The following is a 22376-nucleotide window of genomic DNA, read 5'->3' on the forward strand; positions in this document are numbered from 1 at the left end:
ATAACACAGTAAAGATATTCGAATTATTCTTTGCAAAATATTCATAAAGTATATTCACAAAAAAAAAAAAAAAAACGATGCTAAAATTGTAAAGTTTTAAATTATTTATTTGTTTTGTACCCTTTTGGATTATAAAAGAAAATTAAATAAAAACAAAATTGCGCGTATTCTTGCATCTCAAAAGCCGACTCTATTCTTGTAATCAATACATATTAAAAAGTAAGAGGTTTATTTTCTCTTCGTTGAAATTGAGATTGATTTGTTTTTTTTATAGCAAAATCGTCTTATAAAGATTCCTGTTTTGACGTAATATCGCTGAATCAAATAATGACCCATAAAAACCCGAGATAATTTATTAAAAGCTATAAGACATATATGCACATACTATTTATCTTAAAGCAGACGCGGACTATGAACGGCATATGCTTTACACGTGATAACGCGCGCGTCGATCATCTGCGCGTTTCCTCCTCGGCCGAAGTGACGAAGTTAATTGCTCGTTTTCTCATCTCGTTAGCGTTATTTCCGCCTGCGTCGGGAAAACAAATGCGCAAGCCCACGTGTTACGGGCTTAAATTAATACCGTCGAGTTATTAAGCTGCATGTAAAACATCGAGTTTTCTCCTAGAACCTCGAGCAAACAAAACGCCTCTTAGCATCTTCTTTGTTAATCGAGAATAATTTCTTCGAAGAAAATGCAGTATAAATAAGAAAAATTACAGTCTCAATACTGAAGTTTTAATGGTATACTTTATGTTATAATTTGCAATAATTCGCTTACCTGTATTTTTCAAGGCGAGATGAAAAGCCGTTGGACAGAAAACAAATTAAACTTCCTGTTCTTATTACGTGCTCGATTAACTTTCCGTGCCTGGAGCACCACTAAATCCAACGATGTGTAATTAACCAGGATGAGCGTAACGAACCGCGAAAAACATAAAATCTTATTTTCCACGGCGGAAAATTGCTTTTAGAAACTAGATGATTAGAATCAATAAAAAGAAACATAAGAAGTGTATAAATCAATAAAGTTAAATTATAAATCTCAAAGCATATTTCTAGCCAAAAATGACAAATGTTACCCTTATTGATATTAATTTAATAAAATAATTGAAGAACGCAAGAAAATTAAGGATGTAAAATTCTAAAGATCGAAAAAAAGTTTGAAAAATTGATTTTCGTTGATTTTGAGAAAAAAGAAAAAATGATATCGACGGTAAGTGAAAAAGAAGCGAATGATGTGATATGTGAATTATTTATTTAACAATTAGGCAGGCGATAACATGAGATGGATACGATGTGCTTAATGTAAGTGTAATACGATAGAGTGATTATACCGGACAGATACTAAACGATGAAGTAGCGGGTGAGAAAGATTTGAAAGATGAAGAGATAAGACGTACGTGGGGTGTAATTAGGGTGCAAAGAATAATAGTTGACTCGTCGGATAATAACTATTTTAATTCGCTAACTCTCTCGAGGAGATTTCATATCTGCAACGCCCATTGTTTATGATACATTAATAATAATAATAATAATAATAATAATAATAATAATAATAATAATTAATAATAATATATTTATATATATGGCAAGATCATTGGTCAATAAATACTTCACTTAAATCGGCAGCCAAATTTGCCAAATAATTATTTGCTAATCTTGAGTAATGTCTCGATTTGAATTCTAGAAGAAAAATCTCCTTCTCTCTCTCTTATAGCTTTTAAATTCTCTTACCTTGCTTTTTTAATAAATAATTTATTGAATGCTGTTAGGCTGTTCTCATTTAGCCAACATATTTTTAATGAATTAAGAAATCCAAAGATAATGTCTCGCAGCAAAATCAAAGACATATTATATTATATAATTATTTGGAAAATTTAGGTGTGCCTTGATGGTCTAGATCGCGCTACGCTATTGTAACAGCTGAAGACGATTCTCGGTCGCATTCTCACGGCCAATCTCTCTTTAATGTCAGACAGCAGTCACTATAAAGGTAATAGTGCGCGCAAATATAATTCGTCTAATACTATCCTCTTTATACTAGTAGTAGATCCTTAAAAGACGTAGGTAACATTATGTACAACGATGAACAAACGACAACGCGACGAACGCCCGGTCGTCATTTTTGCTCAACAACGTCCTCGTTCCTTTTACATTTGTATTTTTATACGATCTAATCGCGTCATTAAATTTTCTCATTAATCGAAACACAATCGTTCAGTCGTCCTCTGAATTTAAGGAAACCGCATGCCTCCTGCCGATCTCCATCGCTCGATCCTAGAACCAGTAGAGGTCCTTGGAATCCTGAACTTGAGACTCGAGTCCTGTAACACGGAACAAGAGAAATGTTTATAATATACAATTTTTTTTTTAACCTGTCAATATTTCTGATCTGTTCGTATAATAATTGAAATTAAAATTTTATTACGTGCTTAAAAAAAAAAAAAAAACACCATTTCTCTATATTTTTCTCCAGATTTTAAAACAGCTGTTAAAATGTTTAAATTGTTCGAAAGCAACATTATCAAATAAAAGATCGATCTCGTATAAAGAGGCTTCCGGCATTCCAGTGAGAGATTCCTAAACGTTATACAAGCGATCGGCTGTTTGAAGCTGCTTTCTGATTTGAAAGGCTTCTCTTGTCGTTGCTTGAAATTATTTATCGGCAGTAATAAAAGGAGAGACAACGTTATGACGGATGCGAAGGTGCAGAACTGGTGATGGCACCCGCTGAGCAACACGAACGAACAAACGGACGGACGAACGAACGAAATAGACAGATGGGGGCCCGATGTCACGAGACCGGTCAGTTAAGATCTCATGTCTCTTGCGACCGAATTTATCTCTTATCTCGATATACCGAAGATTGAAACGACAGATCATCGTCGCCGATACAGCATCCTTATATAGTCCGGATAAAGGATGCTCTATAATCGTTGAACAGTTTCGTGCTATGAATATGGAACACTTTGCAAAATACTTTTTTTATTTTCATTCGGAAGAACAGATTCATAATTCTTTATAATTACAATATTCAAAAAAAAAAAAAAGAAAAGAAATAAATTGAATTAATTATTTTAGAAAAAGATTAAAGATTAAATATCTTTTTTAAGAATATAAAAAGTTGTTTACACACACACATACACACACACACACACACATATATATATATATACATATTAAATTAAGTCATTACAACGATCAAAGGCATTAAAGTTGCAGATATCTTTTCAATTTCTTCTTTAATATTGCTTGATCGGATCAAGCGAGCTTCGCCTTCGATTATCGCGCAACACATCGACGTTTGATATCGCGAATTGCTAGCACGTGATACGGGAGATTGAGTTTGTATCCATCGATACGCACGTGTCCGGCACGTGGATGTATCTACCTGCTTCAAAGTCAGCGTGCGACTCAGGCGAGTGTCACCGTATTGGCGCGCGAACGTATATGCACGGATGCGAGCATAAAAGACGCGGCCGTATGAGTAATCGTCATATGGAAGACGAAGTATTATTTGATCGAGAATCATTGAGCTGGAAAATGATCGAGAAAAAGGCATTGGTGGATAGGAAGGAAAACAATTTTCGAAAATTATCGCGACGAATCGACCCTCTATTGTAGTATAGAAGTATATGACGATAAATTATATAAAATGGGATAAGGTGAAAATAATTAGTTATTACTTGAAATTAAGTCGAGAATTTATTACAATTTTGTAATTCTAATCTAGCGACTATGAAAAAATATAGTTTTGTTTCGAGAATGCAATGAAATCATAATAGTCTCTCTTTTATGCGGATACATAATTATACTGCACAAATTAAACGCAATATATACATATATATTGTATATACACACAGACATGCATTTTGTGATCTTTAATATCATTAATTTTTGTGTATGCGTGTACATGATTTCTCTAAGTAATTTATAGATTATTATGGCGTTTTTGCAGCGTTAATTTATCTAAAATTTATTATTTTCCAAGATTAAATTTTTAGTGGGATAGAGCGAAGAGATTCTTGGCAATTTCCGACAAAACGTTTCGTTTCGCCGGTTTCCTTGGAGTTTGTACGCCTTCTTTGTCGGTAGGACTAAAGGGAATTCCTTAGCGCGGGATCTCGCACTGCTCTTTGATATCACGATATTGAATGTTGGAACATTCATAACAGATGCGTCCGTCCGTAACTTTGTATTTCGCTGATTTGTGTGTGCGTTTGAGGTTTCAAACGGAAACATCCCGTTCTGCATTTCTTAAGAATATGATAAAACGCGGTATGCGATTTCTTGTTACCCTAAACTTTATGCAAAGGTCAATTACTAAATAAAATTAAATAACTTTATATTAATATATTTACTGTCTTATTTTACACAATATTAGAATATATATTGTATAATCTACAAAAATCGTTATTAGTAAAATGTGCGCCATAAAACAAAGTATAGAGTAGAGATTACGAGATTTTCTCAGTAGAAGAGAGAATCAAATTTCATTCAAAATCATAAAATCCTCGATCATTCTATTAATAATGGGAATTCTCCTCGAGAAACGCAATAATCCACAGTGGTCATCAGTTTGACGATCCCTCTATGACATCGTTAATCCTTCGCGAAAATCTTGAACGGAAAGGCCAGCGTATAATCTTCATGGGAGAATGTCCTAATTCAATACGCCCTGCGATATCGCGAATGCCAAGCATAATGCGCCATAAGTGTCATCCGGCTGGAACGATTTATGCGAATCGGGTATACGCGCGCTTTCGCAGACGCACATGCGAAGCCGGTACGCGACACAGGGAAAATGGCGGCGCAAAGGGTGGCTTGGTAAATGGTGTGTCGAATAATCCGAACAATATTGCCCGATGTTTGCCGTATTACCCTGAAGTCACCCTTCGATGTTTTCGATAAAAGAGCCACATGAAAGATCCCTCATTTCGAGGTGAACATTTAACAGCTAATCGTGATTATCGGTTTTAGTCACGCTTAGCAGATAGAAAATTTATTGTACATGGAAAAAGGTCGATGTAAAAATTTTGAAAACTGCCTATTCGATTCATGAGATTATGATCGTATTTAAGAATTAAGATTCTTAAAAACAATTCTAAGGTATCTCCATCAAATAATAAATCAAATGGGTCGCTTTCAAAATTTTAACTTCTTTAGACTTTTTTACATTTCTATTTGTTGAAGTAAGAAAAATGTATGACAACTGTTTTGAACTCAAGGATTGTTTTGCTTTTACGAGATGTTTTGTTTTTATAAACACAGGTAGGCTTTCGTTTTCGTCTAACAAGAACGATACGAAAGAAGGTGATTATTTCAATATGTGCGATATTACGTCCTACGTACGTCGGTGATCCCGGAGAGATTTGAGAGATTTAATTTGTACCTAATAGTCGCTCATCGATGCATACGAGCTCGCAAGGGGTGCCGGTCGACCAGGCTTACAACGAGTTCAAGTATATTGGATTCCAGAGACGGCGAGGGGTCTGACCCTTCCGCCCCCATTGATAAGGGTCATCACAATACTCGCCCCGTATGCGCGCATCTCCCGCCGGTGAAGGATCGACTCCTTACTTTTTGCAGAGCGAGGGTGTTCGATTTAATTTAATTTCGATGCCCTTGTTTCTGTACATTCGAGCGCATTCTTTGCGCGGTGAGAAAAGCTCTCTCGTTTTACATTCAGTGTAAAAAGAGACGCGAAGAATTCGAAAAACAAGAGGATAACGAACCGAGAAATTGATAAGTCAAGATTTCTGGAGATTTGAAGATTTTTAATTAAAATTAATTAAAAAATTTAATATTTTTTTATTTCAAAGCTAATATCTGATAATTAGAGAATTCATGGAATAATCATCTCTATAAAATTTATAAAACTTAGATGAGAAAGAAGAGAAAAAAGTGCAACAATGTGTCGATTCATTTCCAAAATCCTAGATCAGGTAATTAAAAATCTGGGGGCGAAAGGGGAACATCATGAATCTCTCTCGTTCACCAATGCGGCGACCTGTCTGGTTCGCTTCGTTCGTAGCAAAGCGGAGTCGAGTTTGAGGGATCGATAGAACCAGCAACTGCTCGACCACTCCCTCCGTTCGCAGGCTGACCAATCGAGGATGGTCATCCCCGGCTCTGGCCTGAGTCTGGTCTCTCTTTTCCCTTCTTCTCTTGGAACGGTGAATTACGTGACGTCATTGTACGACGCCATTTTCGAGGCGCGTGCCAGAAAGCGTACGAATGATCGGAGCACCCCGACGGATTACGTCGCGCGAGAATGTTCTACGAAGAATGTCATCCTAGACGCGAAAAGAAACTTATTATTCTTAAATCCTAAATTAGGCCTCAAATTTTTTGAATTTTAGATTTCTAGTAGAGAGATATCCTAGATCTCTTAATTTCTCCCCCATTCTGGATTTCTTATATTTTGAATTTAAAAATTCTCGTTTCTTCTTTTATATCTTGTTATCTTCTTTCTTGATCAAAATTATTTAGATTAATCAATTTTCCTAGATTAAAAGACCGCTTGAGAATCCAGATTATACGATTCCTGATTCGATAAATGCTAAATCCATAACATTCTTTGAACTTGCCTACCTTAGAACAGTTGCTAAACGGATTAAAGCACAGCATCTTAAGATCCTGCTTCGGGTTCGCTGCATTCCGAACACAGTTCATTTATCAGAACAGTAAGAATGTTGAGCGTGTTTATCTAAAACCAGACTATACAGATTAGAATCGTACCTGTGTTTGTATTGCGAAAAAATAATTCGTTTTATCGTATATTTTAAAATTAATCAATTTTAAAGGCCATCGAGCTCTCTTTTCATATCAAATGCAATTAATCTTTTAGAAAAGTTGCGCTAATTTATTTAAATTCGAAATGCAAATCTCGTGTATACGTGACAGAACGAATAATTCTCCGCGCTCCATATCGAATTTGTCTCAATCTATTCTCTAAAAGTAAATTAATGATAAGGTAAATAATTCATAGAGAAGGTGTTTTAGTACACAGTTATTTTAGCATATTATTTATTCGTGTTCTCCAACTGTGTATTCTAAATTCCATGAAGAAATACAATATTCAGAGATTCCTTCAAATTTATTTTGGACTTACTAGAATACGAAAGATAATAATCGTCAAAATTAATCATTTCAACTAGAGCGCGATATACGTTGAATAATAGATAAATATAATTAACCTTATCGAGGAAGGAAATTACAATATTAATAATAAAAATTGAATTTTTAAATCTTGAATATCTCGATGGCGTGATTTATTTTAACAAAATTTTCAAAACTGAACGTAAGTTCTTCTCAAACCAGACAATTCGAGTAATTCACTCTATTATTTGACAATGTCAAACCGTTCTCCAATGTTAAAGCTAATATGACGACGTCTCACGAGACGAACAGCAGGCCGCGAAATAAAAGCAGCATGACGGACATCTGGCCATGTTAAGACGCGGACGCGTCATCCGGTAATTGCGATTTATTTCTCTTAATCGTCGCGTAAACGACAGCCGATTTATGCGATTCGAGTTAATTTCGCGTAATTATATAATTACCGAGCGCGGCGGCCATCGTGCGGACAGCGAACCTAATCGGTCTGAATCGAGCGAAGCGCCGTAATGGCAGCACTTAAATTTAAAGACATTTTGACGACTTTGCGCAACACTTTGCGACTCACCCCCGAATGGTTTCAACTCGGCGCTAGTTTCACCCTCTACATTATCTTCCGCGAGACCCTTGATCTTTCGAGAAAAACGCGAGTTTCTGTCAAATTCTTAATAGCTATGAATCAAACTTTGTTTTCGCAAATTGATAATGATCAACGTTTTTCTTTGCAAAATTCTACATTATATACATATTTTTTTGAATTTGTTTATATATTAATTTTTTAAATTGACAATTAAAGAGTTAACTTGTAATGTATTTAATTACGTTACATAAAAAAAAAAAAAGAACTTAATTCGTAGACTTCATTTATTCGTTAAATAATAAGACTGTTCTCCCTTATACAAAGTATTTCTGCTGCTTTTCTTCTAAATTCTTTTCTCGTTTATGTACATATTTCTTTTTTGAACGTACAAAACATTATATTTGTAACTTTTAGTTTTATCCCATTAGACTTTCCATCGTTCAAATGAGAGGGTATATAGTAAGAGGGTTAGTAGAGGGTTGGGATTCATTTTGCGGCGCGATGCTTGGTCTCGGCGTATAGCAAAGTGAGGGTACAAAATCGATACTAGACCTCCTCTCCCTACTCGGGATGGATGTCACTGTTTCCATGCTCGCGGCAGCCATGCCTTTCGTCTAAAGAGAAATTCAGATAGTCTTAGATCTTGACAGTCGTATTGAAGTTATATGGGATTCAAAGCATCTAAGAATTTTTGCAAAAGTAGAAATTACTTTCATATTTCATCGTGGACTAAAAATCCAAGCAATATAAAATTGAACCAAGAATTGAAGAAATTCACAATTCCAGAAACTTATCTATCAAGGAATATGCGGAAGAGAGGGAATCTAAAAAATAATTGAAGCAGTCGATAAAAAATACGAAAATTATTATATAATCCTTATTGAAAGCACAAGATCAAAGAGAGAGGGCTAGATATAATAGATATAAAATCATGAAAATATGAAATAACGAAAATTCCAACAGCGGCGACGTATCGCAGAAATTTCTAAAGACTGTATGCGAAATTATGCGACTGCATCGAAGGTGAGAGAAAGGTATACAAATTGAGAGGAATGGTCTTCGTAATCACAATGGACGTGGTTTTTCACGGCTTGTTGCATCTGTATCCCATGTGCGGACAACTCGAATCTGTCACTTTTACCGAGGAATAAATTATCCGATCCGATTCAATAAAAAAAAAATCAAATAAATATTTCTCCCCGATTTATGCAGGAATCGTAATATTATCGATCTGTTCTTCTCAGAATATTTCGCGTATATAACTATACGAAGAGACGAAATATTTTAATAATATATTAGATTTGTTTCGGCAACGAATACGTCGGCGATTTTTCCTCGCAAAAAATTAGATCGGCGATGGAGAGAAATGCCATTTTTCTATGCCGCATAATTTAACGCTATTTTTCTACCTCGCATAATTCACCGACAGAGGAGCGGCGCGTTCAAGGAACGAGGATACGAGCGGCGGGATCCTGGCGGCGACAGGAGCGAAATGTTTCGCAGACGCGTCCGCGGCTTTTTGTCCAGCGGACGATTTCGGTGGGTGAACATCGAGCCAAAGGAGGACGCCGTATGGATCGCGGCTCCCATTAAGCCCTTATTAATTGCGAGCATCTAAAGGACCGACCGATCTTTCTTGCGCTACCTGCGTACCATTCCGTTGATCGCGTAAACCTCGTCCTGCTGTCGTTCGACACAGTCAGGACATGGCAGGATGCTTTGATGTACCGTCGATATGCCGACGATTCGTACGCGAGTACATCGGATGAAGTAACGAGGATTTGTGATAAATCGAGAATAAATCAGGAATCGCGTAATCTTCTCCAAGAATAAGTATTTAATTTGAAAGTATTTCTTAAATAATTTAATTAATTATTTCATAGCTTTATACGATTTTGAATAATCGCAGTTTCTACATTAAAAATTATAAATAATAATGTTTACTTTTGTTCGGTTCACGCAATTAAATTATCACATTTACGTCAAGATTTTCTTTACTCAAGTTTAATCGCTAACTCGACACAGAGCTTATTTTTTTACTTTACGGTAAAATTAATATTAAAAATTCAAAATTCCACAACTACTCCAAATTCAAAACAAAATTTTAATTTTAAACTACGCGCTTTTCGAATATTCTCTTCCTCGTTGTGCTAAAGGCAAACGCGACGATTTCAGTTCCTTTAACGACGAAAGACTGCCACTCGTTTAAATAGACAATTACTTTTAGGCGAATCGTAAAGAGACGTGCTCTTGGAACGGAGCGTTTACTCTCCGGAATCCATTCGCCGTTTGGTGAAACCAAAAGTCTACTTACTTACCGGAGAGGGGTGCGTAGTGGCCGTGAGGATAGGGCGGCGCCGACGAAGCGTCGACGAGGGACTGCGACGGCGTCGTCGACGTCCACTCCTTGTAGGATGCTGCAGCGTGCGCGTGATGCGCCGCGTGGTGAGATGTGTGGTGGCCGAGGCTGCGTGCACCACCAAGCAAAAGGCCACTGTAACTCGCCGCTGCCGCCATATTGTGGTGGTGGTACTCGTGTACAGCTCTAAAAATAAAAAAAATAAAAAAATGAAAAAATGAGAGAAAATTCGCGACCTGAATTGTCTGAAATGAGAACTGTGGATGATGATCTGCGATGATGCGAAGAAAAAGTGCTCCGAAATGGAGGACCTACAAATTTTCGGGTCAGGGATAATTAAAATTAACCACTCTCGTGACGTACGGAGATGGAGATGCGTTGCATCAAAATAATATAAAAATAGTATCGCGTACCTCAGCGTGCCAATATGATTATCTTAATTAAAGCATGACTAATATTTAGAAAGCAATAAGACACAAATTAATATTCGCCATCAGTGATCCAAGATGATTGTAAAGTTATATATACATATATAAAAAGATATGTAAAATAAAAAAAAGTATCAATGTAACATTTTGGATAAGGGACGCCCTAAAAAGGTGAGATGAAAGGTAAAAAAAGAGAGAGAGAGAGAGAGAGAGAGAGAGAATGAGATGCAGCGAAGAAGAGGGATAGCGATGCGGTTTAAAAGCGAGAAGAAAGAGCGCGAGCATGTGAAAAATACTGAAAACCGTCGGGAGCAGGTAACGCCGAGATCTTTAACACTGATCCGACTACGGCCGCTCGTATAAATTACGAGTCTCTGTCACCGTCGCCGTAGGAAGAGGACGGAAGATATTGGCCACTTCTTTTTTTCTCCTCTCATTCAATTTTTCCCTCTTCGCTCCTCTCTCCCGCGTGTAACTTTCTTTCGGGATTTTACATATCACGTATTTCAAAAATATTTTTATCTCGACGAGCATCCGCTTCTTAATCACATTGTAATACGCATGTACTAAATGTGATTCTAATTAACGGAAAAATTGCATTCAATTTTATCACATTTCGAGAATGTAGAATGGAAATAAAAGCCATAAAAGACGGATCAATTTGCAATTGTGAAAAAGAAAAAGAAAATAATGAGTTATCGAACAATTAATCCGACTCTGAAGATTGTATTTAGAAAATGCATATGATTCATCTCATTAAGTAATGTCTGAGCTGCATAGCATTTAATGGCGAGCTCGCAAGAGAAATCTCCAGAATGTGATCCCGGTTTTGCGTCTTTACGGTGTCTTTTGGGTGCTGGGAGTAACACGCGATTACTCGTATCGCGCGCGTTTAAGAATCAATGAAACGTCACGGAACACGGCGCCGATATTCACGCAACATTGTGAAGAGTGCTTATTAAGGGACGGAAAAAAAATTATACTATTTACGTAAAACGAAAGAAAGATGTAGAAGTATAGAGAGAAAGAAAGAGAGAGAGAGAAAATAGAGAAAAGCGACAATGATCGGTAACACTGACCTGTGGTGGTACTGCGGGTAATGCCACGGATCCGTCGGGTACTCGTAGACATCACCGGGATGCTGACTATTCCAAAAGGAAGGGGGAAAATTCCTCATGGACATGGGAGAGATATTTTCTGCAATAAAAAAAAGAAAACACAGTTTCAGGACGTGCGCTTTTAATGGACTGTGCGAGAAAACGCGTGCCTACGAAAAATCTTCAAGAAAAGAAGGGAGAAAAAGGTAGAGAGAGAGAGAGAGAGAGAGAGAGAGAGAGAGAGAAATCTCTCGCCTCTCTTTATTTTCCTGGTGGACATTCTTCGTCTTCAGAAAATATCCCAAATAATTAAAAGGTCTTATCAATTGTTTCTGTGTAATTTTAATCTCCCTCTCTCCCCTCCTCCGAATTTTTTGGCATTTTTCCGGAATCTAATTAAGAAATATGTTATTCGCAATTATACAAATATCGCACCATTACTTCCCCCCCCCCCCCCCCCCGGTTGGAAGTCGATTGTTAAGGGAAACGATGTCTGGAGTAGGCAACGTTATAAATACCGGTAACAAACCGATGATCCTTGAGTAATGAATTCTACCGATAACTCGTCGTGTTTTTTTTTTTTTCCCCCCAGGGAGAGGACTATCTTCTCCCGGAAAACGGGTTCTCAAGCACTCGCGCTTCCACCACAAACCATTCGTCCTAACCGGCGGAAATAAATAACGCCGCTGGCCGACTAAATCATCGTAGTTTGTAACGACGGAGTAAATTAGCAGCCGGTATGCCTCTCGTAGCAGATAATCGAAGTGACTTAGCCGGAGATGAAATCGCACGCGCGCGGGAAGGGAATTGGAGGGCATAAATCGTGGACCGTACGGTCGACCTCGCGTTGGTCCACAACCTTCGGCGGGCGCGCGTTTCGATTGGCCGGGGGATGGGTAAAAAAAAGGGGGGGGGGAGAAAACAAAATAAAACGGAGAAGAGGAATCCAACGTGAGCGAGGACCGCGCGAGAGGATTGCGGGAGGATACACGACAAGCTTCTGGCTTCAGAGTGGCCGCTTGTAAAACAACCGAGCGGTACCCTTCTGCCTTCCGCTGATCCCGTGGGATTCTGCTTGCCCGTTTAGCGAGGTCCTCTAAAATCCGTGGGAACGACGCGGATATTAGAGGACGCGAATATTTTAATAAAGCTTCATCAATCGATAGAACTATTGTATTATTGTCATGATTATATTAGTTAATTGCACGAAGAGTAATATATGATTAATGTGCGATTATAAATATATGCAATTAGATTAACATACATTTAATTTAATGTTACCAAGTTTTTTTGCCGAAAATTAAAAAGATTATTAGAAAATTAAAGAGTTATATACCTATGATTACAGATATATTTCAGGAATTAATCGCAATTAGATTAACATATATTTAATTTACTTTTAAACAGTAATTAAATGACAATTCAAAAATTCCATGTTGTCACCATAAGTATGATACTTCAATTCTCGAGAGACGGAAACATAGCCGGGAACCTCGTGGGACCGATTGCGATGCCCTCTCTCCTTTCCCGCCTAGTATCTACCTCGGTCCCGGTTCGCTGACTGTCCTTTATTTATTAACGCAATTAAAGAAACAGAGTGTCGACCGTCTGCGGCCGGCTTTATTCTTTGCCGATGCCGCGACCGAAGAGAGAAAGGGTATCGTTCTACGTAAAGGGGAACGGGGGGAGGGGAGAGGGTGGACCGGGTAGAAAGGGTTGTCGATGTTTGGTTCGCCAATAAGTACCCGCGTGTATTCTTTAGAACTTTAGAAAACGCCGACGATTTTAATCGATGATTTACGAATCTCGATATCGCTCTTGCAATCACATTCTTAAATAGCGGAATCAATAGTAAAATATTCTCTCAGAGACTACGCAACGTTAATACTCGAAAAAGACACTAATACACGTATATATAAAACATTTTACATTAAATTTACATTAAATTTAATTATATATTACTAATTATTTTCTTCTCTCGGCTATATACGATTCCAAAAATAACTGTCTTTCAATAGAAGAGTTTTTGTTTACTTCAAACCGGAATCTCGCCGTATTTTTTCAAGCCAATTATTCGAATTCCTTTTTAATTCCAAGAACAAACCTTTCTCCATCCAGCCGTCCTATCCTCCTCCTCCTCCTCCTCCTCCTCCTCCTCCTCCTCTTTCCCTCTTTGTTTTGGCAGTACGCGCGTTTAAGCTTAAAGCCGCTTCAATCCTTGTACGTACGTTACCCGGCATTCCGCGGCTAAAACTGTCTCCCGCGATGTCACCCCTCTATCCCTCCTCCTTTTCCCTCACAATGTCTTTCCTCAGCCCTGCACCGCCATCCCTCTTTTCCCAACGCAAAAGCTCTTAATTTACCTTTCGTACGAGAGCGGTCGCGGGAAGTTAACGCGCAGCAGAAGAGAGAGAGAGAGAGAAAGAGAGAGAGAGAGAGAGAGAGAGAGAGAGAGAGAGAGAGAACGAAGGACGAGGAAAAGGGGCGGGAGGGGCAGGGAAGTGGTGAGCCGTAACAATTAGGTCGTGTTGTCTTGAATTCTAAGCAGGCTACTGAACTGATCCTCGACACCTCGTAGCCGGGATAAATGCGGCCTTAAACGACACCGATATAGACGAGCTTGCCGATCGCTTGCCAAACCCGCTCGCGTGCTGACAATTCTCCCTCCTATCCCGCCCTGCCACCAATCCTCTCTTCTACGGTCGAGACGTTCCCTCTGCTCTTTTCTCCCTACTGCTGTGCCCTACGCTGCCCGCGTTTTAAGCTCGGCGCGAGTACGACAGGCGGGTTACAATTGTCACGAGGCTTGTTAGCCTTGTCGCCGACTAATGGCGTACTTTATTATCCGCTTAAGAAACGTTTGCTCGACTTCATCGAGATCGAAAAGACGGACTTCGATAAACAATGCGAACTTTAAACCTTTTAGGTAGCCATATATCGCTAAGTTTATAATATAAATATTGTATATAATATTTCTCTCTTTCCTTCAATACAGAAATAGATAATTTTATCTAGATACCATTTAGTATTTACTCACCCTTTAGCTTATCGTGAGCGAGGGCTCTCTGAAAGTGCTCCTCGACTTCCGAAGCCGCATCACCTCGATAATGCGTGAACACGACGCAGTTGGCGTTAACGTATTGCGCCCTGCTCTCGCCGTCGTCGGAGTCCTCAGTGGCGGTACCAGCACCTACACCTGGTGTTATACATAGCATGATGTATTAAAATACATAAATATTGAACTGACGAGATACATGTCGCTTTAAATCGAGACAATAATTAATCATCCGCCTTACCGTCCGTCGATCTGTCATCGTCCAGCGTTCGCGAGGGCTGCGAGGTGGTGGTTGCGAGGGGTGGTCGCGTTTGCGGCGTTGGCCTTGGGGACGCGGGACTCGGCGCGGACCCTACGGAACCCGCGCTGCTCGGCTGACCTTGAGGGACGCTTCCGCCGGTGCCGCAGAGCTCGATGCCGGCTGCTTCCAACGACCTTTGATGAACGTTCAGCTGCAATGAGACGCGATTCGCGACGTTAATCTCAGACGCAACGTTATCGATCCTTAAAATCTTATTCTTTATTCATTGTCAGTCATTTATTAGTTCATTTTTACGATATTACAACAATTTTTTCATCTCGTATACTCGTTAGTAAAATTCTGATTTGTCGACGAGAGTTAATAATGATTTTTAACTGTATTTTGCAGAAATCGCGGAAAATAATGCGAAAGGTAACACTGTAAAATTTTGGCTTTCTAATGGAATTATAATTATTATTAAATATGATAAATACATGTATATGTTTCGAGATCACATACATTCGATTATATACACATATATCTTGATTATATGTATATCCATATATTTTTATATCTCATTATTAAATTTCTATACTTTTTCTTGCTTTGTTTTACAAATTCCAAAGTTCTTGTGGATGCAGTTGTAAAATTCTATCCGATAGAGTTAATTTCTATCAATTTTAACTCTCTCTCTCTCTTTCTATCTGATACATATACTCAATTTCTTCATTTCACGCCATAAAATAGCATAAATTGCGAGTTATCCCTTTAGTAAAATACAATAGATGACAAAATACCATACGTGCGAGTAAAAGATTTATCATAGAGAAAAATCATAATTGCTTATGATATGGAAAACATACTGATCGCGCTATTTATCGATTATTAAGTTAAGGATATCGCTTAACCGGTTAGCCGCTTGACTAATCGTTAACGATGACTATTCAACCGGTTTAATTAGTCGGTTGATACAAATTGCACGATTATTATGACTTTATGATTATTAAAGAGCAAAGAAAAACATTGGAAAATCCGCTACAAATTTCGAATTCTGGAATGTATTGTATATAAGATAAAAATATTGTCTTTAAAATAATATCCGGGACTCGAATCGTTTTATAAATGCCTCTTGGATTTTCTAAATTTAATTTTCTCGAATCTCGAATCTCTCTTCACATCTACAATATAAGGACACGGATCAAACTTTTTGACGATAGCAATGATACAATAATTTCTGTGTACATATCGTCTATTCGCACGATAAATGTTGTAAATTTTCTTCTTCCTCGGCTTCTTCGATCATTCTGTATCCTTTGGAACGTCAAGATCTTGTCATAGCCGATCGACGAAATTCTCGAACGGCAAATCGTGCGTGCGAGCCAAGGTGAAACGTGGTCGTCGACGATCGCATTGCTCGCGCGACGCAGTGATCGCGATGATGGGACGACAAGAGAAATACGAGCGTGTAAATACCGATGCGTTTTAACGGCGATAGCCGGGATTTTCCGCGTGACATCGAGGCCATGCGTTTTCTCGTGCGCTATAAAGAGAATGTCGACGACGGGAACGGCGACGAACGAACGGTGGCCCATTGACTTCCACATTGTCGGCATGCTCACAATTCGACACCGCAGCGGCCTAATGATTCGACCCTTCCGGTCGTTGCGCGCATTCTTCAAGCGAACATTATTCCTAAAGATTAGACGGTGGCGTATACAATGACAAGATGACAAGATCATCTGGAGTGAATCTTTCTTTAAACGAGATTAATTTTAAAAAATTGAGGTTGATTCGATTATAGATATATATTTATTATCGGAAATCATAATCGACGGATTAGAGACTCGAGGAATTAAATAAATTTCTCGTCCATCATAAATTAATTTTGATCGATGGGCATATAAATTTACATTACTGTTTTAATACTGATTTTATCGCGCATTATACGTTTTTTAATTAGTTGCCCGATACGTTACTGGAGCAAGAATGCGTATCGATGTCCAACAAATCACTGCGAATCGTGCTTTTCCTGCCCTCTCGTCGGCGACGAGAACGACGAGCCGAGCGTTTCGTTCGCCACCCCGCCAATTACGTGCGTGCATCAGCGATGCACGGAAATAAGCTGACGTTGATGTATGCGCCGGTCGGCGGAAGGGTGCGCGGGACGAGGGTAGGTAGAGGAAGCGATGAAGATGGGGGAAAAGACGAACGACGAGACGCTATCGTTATCTACTCCAATAAACTCGGACTCGACGCGCTTCACGGTGCAGTACATCACCGTCCTGATGCACAAAGTGATGACGAGCGATGACCCGGAGAGTAGGCGGGTCGTCGTATGAAACTACATTCGTTTGTCGTCTGCGGCCTTTGCGACTGCTGATCGGTAGGCGGTTCGCGATGAAAGGCGGAATAGCTTTATAAGCTCGGCGCGCGTAAACGTCTATGAATATCGTCGGACACTAGCGCGATTCGCGTTGGCGAACGGTCGATGGATATTCCCGATGGATATTGCGTCAAAAATAACGAGCGTTATACGATTGGCTCGCGCAACTATTGAAGCGGTCGACGAGATCGTTCGATTTGAATTGACAATTGGGATTTATCTGAGATAGGGGATTCACGATTCTCCAGATCATATTTCATCGAATCTAGATTTCGTGCTGAGCAAAGTTATAACGGAATGAACACGTAAAAAAATCTCAAATCGAAAGATTATTTACTTCCGTTAATTTATCGAAAGCTTCGAGTATTTCTTATTCAGACTGACGCCCGTTCGATCGATGAGCGTTCAATCGCGCCGCGCGAAACTCACCTCTCTCGCGAGGACGAGAGCGCGCGTAGGCGATTAAATCAAGGGGAGCTGCGGGTCCTTCCATAGATTACCGTGCACGGCGGAACATCCAGCGCCGCGGTCGGCCGAACGACAATGTGGTAATTAATTGAAGCAAGACCGTCCCCGACAGCCCCTCTTCCTCTTTTGCTTTTTCTCCCTTCTTCGCCACGCAGCCAACAGGCAGCTCTAGTCAAGAGAGAAAGAGAAAAGGAGAGAGAGAAAGAGAGAGCTGCTCGCGGCCTTTCAAAGCATTCCAAAGCGCGAGTCCGCCCGTTCCTCTCCACGGCCTCCGCTCGCTTCTTCTTCTTCTTCTTCTTCTTCTTCTTGCCCCCTCCCTCCCTCCCGCCATTCCTCCTTCCTCCTTCCTCCTTCCTCATTCCCCTTCCTGCCGGTGTCGAGTCATTTCACGAAAGGCCCGAGAGACCGCATCTTTATTTCTTTCCCTTTTGTCTTATAGATCTCTGAGAGACCTACGACGATATATTGTATATCGTAGGATCTCTTAGCTCTCTCACAGATCGTAGCTCCTGATCGTAGCTCCTCATCGGTTTCGAGAGTCCTTATATTTGAGGTTCACTGAACCGACGGTCGCTTGATTCTCTCGATTCTCGATTCCTTAATTTCTACAGAGGGAGGGAAGAAGGGAGGGAGAGAGAGAGAGAGAGAGAGAGAGAGAGAGAGAGGAAAGGTGCAAGCTGATGCTATTTATCGTCTCGCGCGGGTACGACGGGCAGCCGAAGGTGGTAACGAGCAGGTAAACCCTTTAGTCAAACCTGGGCCGCGCGTTTGCATTTATATCGCGAGCCGGCGATATTATTCACGGTGTGTATCTTTGCGGCGGGGCCGCGTTAAGCGGATACCGGGGCGCGCTTCTTTCCTTGCGGCGGAATACCCTTATCAGCGGGTGGCACACCGCTTTACTCATTTGTGGACGTCTGGTAGCACTTAGCTGTTATTATGAGGCGAGGTCCCGCGGGAGATAAAGCGAATAGTACACGCTCGAGCCAGACGATTAGCTGGTATATCGCGAGGCGCGCGGGAATAGCCAATGTGGGAAGTAAAGGAGGAATAGGATGTAAAGGGTGTAAAGGATCCTCTGTCCCGGGATCTGGGAAAACCAGGGTCAAGGTTATTGAAAATAATATAAAATGCCGAGTGTTCAACGATCATGATTCTACAATAATTGTGAATCTCTCATCCGGCACGCTGAAGATGTTCTGTGTTTAAGAAACTTGAAACGTGGAAAGTGTAAAAATCAACAATAATATAGAATATGTCGGATTTAAGGTAATGAATAATATAAAAAAATATATAAAATAATAAAATAAATACAATAATAACAAATATAAAATATGTAAACGAATATTGTTAATTTAAGTTATAATAACAAAATCGAAACAGAAAGGACCGATCGAAATATAGTAAGCTCTCTCTCGTTATTCTCAGGTAGCATCGCGCGCTCGTAAGATCCATCGCAATGGCGATCCATCGAATCAGGAATCAAATAAGGAATTTCAGGCATCTAGCGACACGATGTTGTTTACGTCGAGACGAATTCGCAATCGCGGAGACGCCGCGTTGACGCCGAGCGAAGGCTGTCGAAAATATTGTGGCGAGGAGGCGTTACACGCGTTTCCACGTTATCTTCTTGGATGATCGGCCCATGTTCGCGTAAGATGCTAATTGAGACGAACGATAGCTAGACACCTCCTAGAGGAATCCTTCGATTGACGGCGTTTACCATCTTCGCCAATACAACATTAGCCGCAAGAGTCTGTGAATCGTTCAATTAATTAGCGCGAGGCATAAATATGATCGAAATGATGCGTCGTTAAATCCCGGCTGGAATCCGGCTTTACGATTTATCGGCTTTACGATTATGCTACTGGGCGAAATTCATAGGGTTAGTTTATTCGAACAGCGTCGAATTTCCCTCGAGTACGATACTTTCCACGCGAACGATAACGCTTATCACGTTTGCTCTTAATCTCACAATTATTATCACTCACTTTAATTGTTAATTTTTCCCATTGCATACGATTTCCCATCGATCGCAATAAGCTTCAATGCATTGCGCGGGATTCAAGTAAGAGATAGAGAACAAGCTTAAAAAAGAAATAAAAAGAAGTTGAGAAAAAAACAAGTAGAATTTTTTATCTGAAATAGAGATTTAATTATTGGACAAACAAGTGTATCTAATTTCTTGCTATTAATTTTTCGTTTCTTCTATTAAGTCTCCCAAATGAATGCATTTTAAGGAATTGAGGAATTTCTCGAGCTGGCGGAATTGCGTCGAATCGACATAGTGACGTCCGGTGCGATTTCGCTGTAATTTGTCGGCGAAATCGCGGTATCATCCACCTGGCGCAGCCACTAATGAACTAAATTTAAAAGCGAAGGCGCAGCCCGTTTGCTCGGTGGCGTGGCTTATCGATAGTAGCAATCCCTACACTCGGGACGCCTCTCATCTTCATGGAAGATAGAAGAATCGCGTCGATGAATGGCCGTGTCTGGCAAACAAATTGCAAGATACGCCATGGCAGCTTGTTACCGGCTCCCCCTATTCCGCATCACTCGTCCTTCATCTTCTTCGTAGAATAATCTCTCTCAGACATTGTGGATTATTCCCGATAAAGAGAGAGAAGAGGAGCCAACAAAATAAAATATATAAGAGATTAAAAGGAAAAGAAAATATTACCGTCTTATTTTTCCAATATAAATAATGGACGATATTGAAAATTATTTTAATCTTGCGATTTCAATTGTCATTAATATAGTCGCTTTTATGTTTGTACTTGGTATCCTTCAATCTTCAAAATATCAAATGCTCTATAGACTCGAGATAATATAAAAGATAAAAATAATATAGATATAAAATAATGGATAATAAATAAAATTTAAAAAAATAAAAATATAAAAGTAATGTAGATACTAGGATGTTGGACTTGGGCGTAAATATTCAAAATTTTCAACAAAAGAATAATTAAAATCCTAGATTCGGACGTACTGTCAATTTATTTAGATAATTAGAGTTTAGATAATTAAAAATCTAGGAGCACCGAAGAGTCATAGCGGAACGCAAAAGAGCATGTTTCGCGGCAAGCACGGTGAGCACAGCTGGGACGTAAACATCGCCTTTTTATTAGACAACACGCTCAACCGCGAATTTTCAATAAGCTGCCGAGGTACATAGTAATAAGCTGGTAATGGTCCTGGTCGACGAGAGTATAACCCACGGACGCTGCGGTAGGTAGCCGTAGTTACTGGTCACCGTATCGGATCAGGTCTGATAAGAGAGCGTTAAAAGCGCCTCGCATCTCGGAACCTTCTCACCGTTTTTTTTTTTTTTTTTTTTATCAGAGATCAACCTTCGACTCAAAGTTCTTCGTTATATTTTTATCTATTCTACGGCCAGAATTTCGAAACTGATGGTAGCTCTTAAATGGAAGCTTTTAAACGATGTTGTCCGAAGGAAAATAAATCTATCGATCTTAATTATCGGAAAAATTATTGAAATTAAATAACGTTCGAGTTTGATCCAGTTAGAGAATCAAGAATATATTAATCTTGACTTAATGTGTTTTCGAAGTCACCGTCAGATACCGAATATCGTCAAGAAATTACGAGTGTGCAAATAATAAACTGCCGGATACTAAGACGTAACCGCGTTTTTCTGATTCATTATAGCAGGAAGCGCGCGAGCCGACCCGGAGATCGAGGAACGCGATTTACGGCGGCGCGACTCGATTAATATTGAACGCTCGACGACGGCGCGAGGCTACTGCCAGTCGATCGAACCTAACTTTTCTCGCATAACTCGAAAACTTCTTCATCGCATGCTGCGGATCAATCATTTTTTTCCGCGCATCCCATTACCCCCGATGCAAGGATATTGAGGACACTCGCTCGACTCTCCGCGTCTCTCATGCAGCGAGGACTCTTATTATTTCTCGAAGACGAGAAAAGTCGTCTGCCTCCTCCCGTGTTAATAATTAGTTGGATGTTTTTCTATTAAAATGCAATTGGAAGAATAATTTAAGAAAATGAGTATTTAAAAAGATTCGATAAAAACATACCTCATGAAGGATCTTTAGCATTTTTTTTTTCCATTTTTTTCCATAACATCGAGAGTCAAAACCAAGTGTCAAAAATATCGATACCTTAATCCTTAATTCATCGTGAATACTTGTAGATTCCTGCGTCTCTCCTGTGCGGAATGCGTGCTCGCTGAGAGCGCGTGAATGCGTGCGTGCGTGCGTGCGGAATAGCGAACGCGAAGCGTAGCGATGCGCGTGTCGCAAAGAATGGCGATCCTAGACTAAAAACAGAACAGCTTCAAGGAATGCAACGCATTGCGGCACACCTTGCTGCCGGCAGTTGACAGCGGGTCCAACACTCGAACGGCCGACGGTCTTACGACTCGATCATCGCGTGACGCGCGTGAGATATGGCAAAGTCGCGCCAATAATTGTCGCGTATCCCGACAATTCCGACGACTATCTTGTCGACCAGCATAACATGTTACTTTCCGCAAGATTCCAGCGACGTACGTTTGACGACTCGAATTGATAAAGTCTCAGATAAAAATTCGATAAATGATTTAGAGTTTCCACTAAATTTAATTTGAAGTCAAATTTATAAAACATAAAAAATAACGGGAT

General features: G+C 39.7%; 1 protein-coding gene across 1 annotated transcript in view; it reads right to left on the minus strand.

Annotated features, from left to right (window-relative positions):
* Positions 1–2190: 2190 nt before the first annotated feature.
* The window catches only part of Vg (transcription factor vestigial), a 40697-nt gene continuing 20511 nt past the window's right edge, over positions 2191–22376 (minus strand). The window contains exons 2-6 of the mRNA XM_070313938.1: positions 14883–15093; positions 14624–14782; positions 11569–11686; positions 10021–10247; positions 2191–2327 (exon numbers count right to left, since the gene is read on the minus strand). Coding sequence (XP_070170039.1) covers positions 2281–2327; positions 10021–10247; positions 11569–11686; positions 14624–14782; positions 14883–15093 — 762 coding nt within the window. The 3' untranslated portion in view covers positions 2191–2280. The remainder of the gene's footprint in view (positions 2328–10020; positions 10248–11568; positions 11687–14623; positions 14783–14882; positions 15094–22376) is intronic.

Source organism: Polyergus mexicanus, unplaced genomic scaffold (assembly GCF_030449975.1).
Source record: "Polyergus mexicanus isolate NDT 795.1 unplaced genomic scaffold, iyPolMexi1.0 SCAF_26, whole genome shotgun sequence".
NCBI lineage: Eukaryota > Metazoa > Arthropoda > Insecta > Hymenoptera > Formicidae > Polyergus > Polyergus mexicanus.